The 9,609-nt window shown below is 43.9% G+C and overlaps 1 protein-coding gene across 1 annotated transcript in view; it reads right to left on the bottom strand.

Annotated features, from left to right (window-relative positions):
- Window positions 1-5,384: 5,384 nt before the first annotated feature.
- The window catches only part of LOC143285441 (uncharacterized), a 21,833-nt gene continuing 17,608 nt past the window's right edge, over window positions 5,385-9,609 (bottom strand). The window contains exon 2 of the mRNA XM_076592755.1: window positions 5,385-9,231. Coding sequence (XP_076448870.1) covers window positions 8,887-9,231 — 345 coding nt within the window. The 3' untranslated portion in view covers window positions 5,385-8,886. The remainder of the gene's footprint in view (window positions 9,232-9,609) is intronic.

Raw genomic sequence — 9,609 nt, 5'->3', positions numbered from 1 at the left:
ATGATCATATTATATTTTTCTTTCCAATCCAGTTGTGACAAATTCAATAACAGAATGTCAAGGCTCGAGGCATGTTGGGTTTAGGTGCTTTAGCACGAATTTTAATTGTGCCTGCTTTCCCGTTTGCGCGCGCGCGCGCGTGTGTGTAAGGATTAACGGGCTTACGTACATCATGTGGTCAGTTGTCTTTGTGTGTGACAAGTTTTTTTTTAAGCCATGATGTATTGTATTGTATTGTATTGTATTGTCACAACATATTTCTCTGTGAAATTCGTGCTTCTCTCCGCGGACAGCGCGGCGCGACTCGGTTTTTGTTGTTGTTGTCGTTGGTTGGATATCAATGAGGCCATTTCAGAGCTGGAATGTTACCAGACAAAAAAAAAAAAAAAGAAAAAAAAAAGAAAAAAGCAGAAAAAGAAAGAAAGAAAAAAAGAAAAAGAAAATGATGGAGCAGAAATACTGACTGAGGAACACAAGTGTGTTGTGAAACAGTACACCGCACTTGAGGGACTTCGACTGGCAGCTGAGAACCAGTTGTGGAAACACCTCAAGCAGTGTCGTCACCTCGTAGATGGAAATCGTTGCGAATCGTTGCGCCTTTCGTGGATTGCATGGAGTGTGAATGGCATTTGGCGCCTGAAAAAAGCATGCAGTCTACAAAGGTATGAAATGCCGGCCTAGGGATCGATCCTTCTTGTAGTTCACACATTATTCGTCTCAGTCTCTGTCTGTTAATTGTATTGCATTGTATTCAAAGACATTTGGCCAAAGGGCCTTTCAGTATCAAGCACCTTCTCTCTGGAATGTTTTTTCCTCTGGGTCTCCGTCACTTACCAACGCTGTCCTCTTTCAAAACAAACTTGAAAACCCATCTATTCAAACAGGCCTTTGGGTGTGATGAAGCATAGCTAATTGTCTGCCCCACTTTACCCTCTTCTGAAATCATCATGTAGTGTGCGTGTGTGTGTTGGGGTGGGGAGTGGGGAGGGAAGGGGGGATGGTGGTCTGTGGGTGGGTGTTTGTGTGTGCGCGAGCATGTCAGTGTGTTCGTGAGTGTGTGTGTGTGTGTGTGTGTGTGTGTGTGTGTGTGCATGTATAGGGTATTTTTGTCGTGTGTGTGTGTGTGTGTGTGTGTGTGTGTGTGTGTGTGTCCTTTTTTCCCCCCTCTTCCTATTTTCTTTCTTAAAAACAACACTTATAAGTGGCGTGTCCTCTGTCTTCCTATTTTGCCAGCTTGTATACCTTACTATAGTTTCGGTTTTTATATATACGCCTTTTCGTCCTCGATTTTCCTTTCCATACACTGGTCATGTAAAAAAAAAAAAAGACCAAACAAACAAAGCAACAACAACAGCAACAACAAAATAACAACAACAATAAAACAACAACAACAACCAAACAACAACAAAAAAACATAAGCGTTCTATTCATCGGCTGAATAATACAGACAGACACCCACCGACACCGACACCGACACCGATACACACACACACACACACACACACACACACACACACACACAGATTTGTACTCAAATAAACACACATATACACACAACGCACACAAACACACACACACACACACACACACACACACACACACACACACACACACACACACACACAACACACACACACACACACACACACACACACACACACACACACACACACACTTCCTAGTGGAACATGCAGACAACTTCCAATCCCACATTCCCTGCGTAGCCCTCACCCCGACCCCCTGCAGCTCCCTCCTCCCCCCTCACCCGGGCTTCAACCCCCCTCCCCTCCCCACTGTCTGGACGGAGCCACAGACCATGTATAATAAATCATGAACCTGGCCACGCTGCCTTCCCAGCGGTTTCCTTGCCAGTGACCTTGACCTGGACAGTCAGACGGAGGAGCGACGGAGTGAGCACGCGCGCTGCATGTCTGGAGGTGGTGAGGTCAGCACGTGACAGTCAGGCCGTCACAGCTCACTGACCGTGCACGCGCTCACGAGTCGCGAGTCAAAACGTCACGCAGAACAGGTAGACTTCAGGCGAAGTATCAATGTCACTGTTCAAGGTGCTGCTATTTGTGACCGTGTGACGTTGCGGTCATTGTCGCTAGTAGTACACCCGCACGCGTACATGCTGAAAGACATACGCACACAGCCGTACAAAAAAGAAAAAGAAAAAAAAGCGTATGTACATACCAGCGAGTGCATACTGATAAGCACGTCGACCAAGCTCCACGCGTATTACAAGCACGGAGTCATTTGCACAACAGGCTGTTTACCTGGGTGGAGCCGACAAGGAGCTGCAGTTTGGGCGTTCATCATCATTCGTTTGCAGTGTCATTCAGTTATGTTTCAGTCACACACACGCGCGCGCGCGCACAGACACAGACACATACACACAGACACACACACACACACACACACACACACACACACACATACACACACACACGCACACAGAGACGCATAGTGTAACATTTTCTTTCCACCACGCCGCGTGGGCAGCCACACTCCGTTTTGGGGGAGTGCATGCTGGATATGTTCTTGTTTCCATAACCCACCGAACGCTGGCATGGATTACATGATCTTTAACGTGCGCATTTGATCTTCTGCATGCGTATACACAAGAAGGGGTAACAGGCACTAGCACATATGTTGACCTGGGAGATCGGAAAAATCTCCACTGACCCTTTACCCACCAGGTGCCCCGATACTGGTGATCGAACTCGAACTCAGGCGAGAATCGAGTCCATGCAGCGCTCTTAACATTCAACCACCGCACTCACGTACTCGTATACAAGCGCGCGTGCACTTCTGCGAAATTCATGGTGATTTGTATGATTCCTGGTAATTTACAACACCAATCGCATTTAAGTCATAAGCCAACGTGGGTTGGTAAAGGTTTATTTCAATTCTTTTATGGGTAGTTTTACCTGATGACTCCTCCATGCAAACTATGCCCCAACACTCCACTGTTACCTTGTTTGTTTTTCTTATACTTTTTCTCAGTCTCCATGCAAACTATGCCCCAACACTCCACTGTTACCTTGTTTGTTTGTTTGTTTTACTTATACTTTTTCTCAGTACATCCTCCTAACATGAAATCATTCACACTGATTGTACGACTGTGGATGTGTATGCTGAAATGAATGAATGCGTGCTGTGTGTCTAAACCATATTGCAGTGAATGGACTACAGTAAGCCGATGCAAGGAAGAGTGACGAAAGAAAACACACGTATCCACGCACACATGTATATTCGGACAGACAGGCAGACTGACAGACAGACACATACACACACAAGCAACCATACACAAGCAAACACACACACAGATAGAAGGACACACATACATACATACCCCCCCCCCCCCCCACACACACACACACCACACGCACAAACAGAGAGATTTTCTCTCTGTCTCTCCATCTTTCACACACATTTACACACACACGCACACACACGCACACACACACACACACACACAGATGCACCCCCACCCTCTCCCCCATACACACTCACATCCACACACAGTACTCGCACGACAGTGTCCGCACCGCACACCTTGCTCCCACCACCACCACCACCACCACCACTGCCCTCAATGTAAAACATGTATCTCACTGACACCCACCCACCCACTCCCTTCAGTCTAACTTGAACACACCACCCCACACAAGAAGCACATGGTGGACAGGCAAAGCCTGCGTGGTTGAAGTGTGTGGAGGAAGTAAAACGATGTGACGACATTCGCTGCTCATTCATTGGAAGTGCCGAGTCAGTGGAGTATTTACATAACAATCCAGCGGTAGGCACTCAAGGTCTGCTTGATTAGCGCTGTGTGGGGTTTATGTGCAGGTCAGGGCCAGACATCTGTTTCGTTTTTTTTTTCTTCTTCTTCTTTTCTTTCTTTTCTTCTTCTTCTTCTTCTTCAAACAGCGGATGTAGAGTAGCGTATAACTATGGATTAGTACGGAAGCTTTCGACAACTTCTTGAACGAACTGAAACTGACACTCACTGGAGTACATCAATTTTCTGTCTTTCGCTTTGAAGTGAGATTGTATGGCACGTCTTTCTTTCTTTCTTTTCTTTCTTTCTGTCTGTCTTTTCAAATATGGAATCATACACATACAGAGAGAGAGAGAGAGACAGAGACAGAGACAGACAGAGACACAGAAAGAGAGACAGAGAGAGACACACACACAGACACAGACAGACACAGACAGACACAGACAGAGAGAGGCACAAAGAGAAACACCCACACAGACACACAGACACACACACACACACACACACACACACACACACACACACACACACACACACACACACACACACACACACACACACACACACACACACACACAGGGGAAGGGTAACAAAACAGCACACACCAATTAAAGAACACATATGTCTTTAATCTTATACAGGCCACAATACCAACAACCTAAGGCATATACAATCTGCATCAGACCCAGTGTCACCAAATAAAAGAGGCGCGAAAAAAACAAAAAAACATACACATCCTGAATCAGACCTAGCGTCACTAAATGAAACAGGGGCAAAAACAAACACCAAAAAAGCCAACATACACAGCCTGAATCAGAGCTAGCGTCACCAATGAAACAGGGGCAAAAACATACACACAGAAAAAAAAACACATCCTGAATCAGAGCTAGCGTCACCAATGAAACAGGGGCAAAAACATACACACAGAAAAAAAATACACATCCTGAATCAGAGCTAGCGTCACCAATGAAACAGGGGCAAAAACATACACACAGAAAAAAAAATACACATCCTGAATCAGACATAGCGTCACCAATGAAACAGGGGCAAAAACAAACACACACACAAAACAAAACCCACACACATCCTGCATCAGACCTAGCCTCACCAACTGAAACAGGGGGAACAAACAAACATGAGCAATACAGTGGAAATAAACGGCATCAAAACCTAAACAAACAAAGGAACGAAAAAGAGTTTAAGTACATATGACACAAGACCATCAAACAAATAATTACACAAAGGCAGTAAGTTTTAATGATATAAAGAAGGAAGAAAGAAACACAAATGCAAAATCTTCTGTAGAACATAGAAAATCGTGAATAAATAGATAAATAGACACACACACACACACACACACACACACACACACACACACATACACACACAGATATGTGTGTATATATATATATATATATATATATATATATACATAATCACACACACACACACACACACACACACACACACACACACACACACACACATATATATATATATATAAGAAGAAAAGCAACAACACACAAGCTTTTTTTTTTCTTTTTTTTTTAAGGAGAATTAAAGCATTCTTTCTCTGTCCGTTTTGTTGTTTATTTTGTGTGCTATCAATGACAATGAGTCTGAAGAAAAAAATCCCAAACAACTAGCAACAATCAGAAACGCTATTCAACACATGTGCAGCCATGTGCAGCCAGCTCTCACCATCTGTTCGTTTCTCGTTTGTATGTTTTGGAGTGGTGACCTAGTGGATATTTTGGAGTGGAGTGGTGACCGAGTGGTGACCTAGTGGATATTTTGGAGTGGTGACCTAGTGGATATTTTGGAGTGGATATTTTGGAGTGGTGACCTAGTGGATATTTTGGAGTGGTGACCTAGTGGATATTTTGGAGTGGTGACCTAGTGGATATTTTGGAGTGGATATTTTGGAGTGGTGACCTAGTGGATATTTTGGAGTGGTGACCTAGTGGATGTTTTGGAGTGGTGACCTAGTGGATATTTTGGAGTGGTGACCTAGTGGATATTTTGGAGTGGATATTTTGGAGTGGATATTTTGGAGTGGTGACCTAGTGGATATTTTGGAGTGGTGACCTAGTGGATGTTTTGGAGTGGTGACCTAGTGGATATGCACCTGACTAGGAAGTGACTGGCCATGGGTTTGAATCCCAGAAACAGACTGAGATTTTCACTTCCCCCCTTACACTAGACCGTGAGTGGTGGTCTGGGTGCCAGACGTTCGGGTGAGACAATAAACCTAGGTCTCGTGCACAGCATGCACTTTACCGGACTTCACAGAATCCACAGCAATAAAAAAATTTTAAAAAAAGTTGTCGATGGCAGACTTCTGCTAGAAAACTCTACGTTGATGGTAATACAGATATATCTACACGTACAGAGAGACAAAAAGTATGGTGGCACTGCATCAACCAGTCAAATCAAACTCAAGTTAAAAAAAAAAAGAAAAAAAAGAGAGAAAAAAAAAGAGAAGTAGTCCACAACCAAGCCACAAGAAAAGAAATGAATCATGTCAAGAATTTGAGAATAGACTCTCTCAATTTCCACACATATAACATAACAACAACAACAACAACAAAAACCAATGTCCACAATGAAGCAAAACAACAACAAAAACAAAGAAAATACCAAAATCCACAACAGCCACAAACAAACCAACGAAAAAAGAAAAAGAAAAAAGAATCACGTTATATTAATAGCTTGAGGATGGGACCAGTTTCAGCTGTACACATACATAGTATTACAACAACAATAAACCAGCGTCCATAACAAAACCAAAAAGAAACAGGGAGAGTAAGAAGAAAAAAAGGATGAATAGAGAGGAATCATATAGAATTCTTGCGAATGACCTTTTGCTGTCCTCACACATAATAATTATAATGAGCGCCGCGTTTTGCCAACACATTGTGCACCAGACTACAACAGAACGATAAACATCCAAATGCGTTTTTTTTATGGCATCATGCTATATCTTATATATTTTTTAGTTAAAGATTGGGCAACAGCTTTGTTGTCGTTTCAGTTTCAGTTTCTACTGTCTCTTCTTACTTATGCTCATCCCAGTATAATTAGTACTTTGTTCAGTTGTACAATCCGTGCAAAAGTGCACGGCCTGATTCAGCTTTAGCAGTTGAAGGAAAGTTTGTTTGTTTGTTTGTTGTTGTTGTTGCTGTTGTTTTTTATATCAGGAAATGTAAGCATGACTTCACCTTTTGGCGAAACCAACGTGTGTGCGACGGCGAAACGAAGATGAGTGTTGGCGAAGCGACCATGCAGACACGTTTAATGAAAAGGAGGGGGCAGGTTCTGGAGAAAGAAGCGTTTGGCGAAGCGTGTGGCACCTTCAGATAAAAACACCAAAGACTATGTCCACAAACAAGAAGAAAAACAAAACAAAACCAAACCCAGAACCTTGTCCAGGGCTTGAGAATGGATCTTCCTTTTTGCTGTCAACACACAAAATATATCAACAACAAAAACCAAGAGAGAGAGAGAGAGAGAGAGAGAGAGAGAGAGAGAGAGAGAGAGAGAGAGAGAGCAGAATCATGTCAAGGGCTTGAGAATGGATCTGCCCTTGTGTCCACACATAACAACACCAATAATAATAGATACGAGGGCCATTTAATAAGTGATGCAACAGGAAAGAACTATTGGCTTCACATTAATCATTATTACGTCATTATATAACGCAATATCGTATTAGGTAAAAAGTAAAATTTCAGTCTGCTACGTAAAACCGTTTGTGCTCAGGAAGGCAAGATGTCAGGTAAGGGTGACGGCCCCCCTGGGGCTGAAATTGAGCTGAGTCAGCGGGATTTTCGATCTATGATGCTGTACGACTTTCGCCAGGGAAAGATGTATCAGCCATGCTTCCAAAGATTGTCCGATTGTTTTGGGAAGCAAGCACCATCACATACCATAGTCCTCAGGTGGAACACGCAATTTCGACATGGAAGACATATCCTGAAAGTTGATGACCGTTGTGGTCGACCTATAACGGTGGTAACCGACCAAAAAATGGCCCAGATGAGGTCTATGATCAAAGATGACCCTCGTGTCACCATTGATGATATGAATCAGAATACCGTTATCATCTCGTAGAGAAATTAAGTAGGAGAAGAATTAATTAAGGAGAAGATGAAGATTTCATCAGGGAGCATTAGCACATCCTTCATTACCACCTCCATGTAAGGAAACATTATGCCCGCTGGGTACCTCACCACTTGACATAAGAGCAGAAACAGGGTAGTGTTGAATGGTGTACCTAAATGTTGCGAAAATTTGATGGTGGACGATCAGACCGTGTTTGGGACATCATAACAGGGGATTAAACATAACTGTACCAATACGATCTAGAAACAAAACAACAATCAGCCGTTTTTGGGTCTTTCCAGATGAAAGCGCGCCTGCAAAATTCCGCCGTTCCTAGAGTCATTCCAAACAAATGGTTGCATGTTTCTTTGCAAAAATCAGGCCATGTTCCGACTGTACCCCTCCAAGAAAGGACAGTAAACTCTGAGTGGTACGTCACTGTCTGCCTCCCAAAGGTGTTTGAAGCATGGTGTGTACGTCACCCAAGAAGTGGGACAAGAGGGCTACTGCTGCATCATGACAATGCCCGAGCTTACACAGCTGCTGCAACCCCAGACTTCCTGAATGAGAACGGTGTACACAACTGGTCATTCGTCCCCCCTATTCTCCTGACTTAGCACATTGTGAATGGTTTTTCTTCCCTTAGATGAAGCAGCAGTTGAACGGGAAAACGTTTCAGTGTGCACAAGATACTTGAACCTTCCTCGAGGGTCTCATTATGGACATACCCCAGGTCACGTGGGCTGGCGTTATGACAACTTGGTTTGAGCGGATGATGAAGTGCATGCAAGCTAATGGGGAGTTCGAAAAAGTGGAGTAAGCAGAAGACCTGCAACTTTCCTAGAATTGCTGTATTGCTGGACTTATTGAAGGGCTCTCGTAATAATAACATTAATAATAGAGCAACAACATCAACAACAATCAATGTCGAGAACCAAACCAAACCAAACCAAAAACAACAACAACAACAACAACCACACCACAACACAATCCACTCATGTCAAGGGCTTGAGGATGGACCTGCCCTTGCTGTCCACGCACAGGGAGCGACCAATGTCCAGGTTGTACTGGCACGTAGTGTAGCCCAGGTTGTAGTGGAACACACACGCCTGACCCATCCCGCACTGGCCCCCCGGCCCCACTACCACCCCTCCTCCGCCTCCTCCTCCTCCTCCCACTGTCGCCACAGAGGTGGTGGCGTTGCAGGGGGGAGGGGGCATGCACACCCCTTGGTGGCACGTGCCATCCGGACAGCCCAGGCCACAGTGGATCTTGGGATAGCAGATCTTGTGGTAGGCGCAGTACTCGTGCACGCAGCAGCCCTCGGCGCAGTAGCGGTACTGTTTGTGGATCACAAGAACAATCAATTGTGATTATGATGATGGTGGTGGTGGTGGTGGTGGTGATGATGATGATGATAATGCTAATAATTGGTTTTATAAAAAAAAGAAAAGAAAGAAAAAATGATAATGCTAAAAATGCAAATGCTGACAATTATTTTGATCATGGTAACGATAGTAATCATGATGATGATGATAATGATAAAAATAGGCTACTGCTGCTATAACTACTACTACTGCCACTGCACCACCACCACTACCAAGAAATTGATACTACTACAATATCTACTACTACTGCTACCACCACCAAGAAAATGATACTACTGCTGCTGCTACTACTGCTGCTACTACTACTACTGTTGCTACCACGACCACGAC

The sequence above is a fragment of the Babylonia areolata genome, chromosome 1 (assembly GCF_041734735.1).
Source record: "Babylonia areolata isolate BAREFJ2019XMU chromosome 1, ASM4173473v1, whole genome shotgun sequence".
NCBI lineage: Eukaryota > Metazoa > Mollusca > Gastropoda > Neogastropoda > Buccinidae > Babylonia > Babylonia areolata.
The sequence above is the reverse complement of the archived record's forward strand: the minus strand, read 5'-3'. Positions and strand labels throughout refer to the sequence as shown.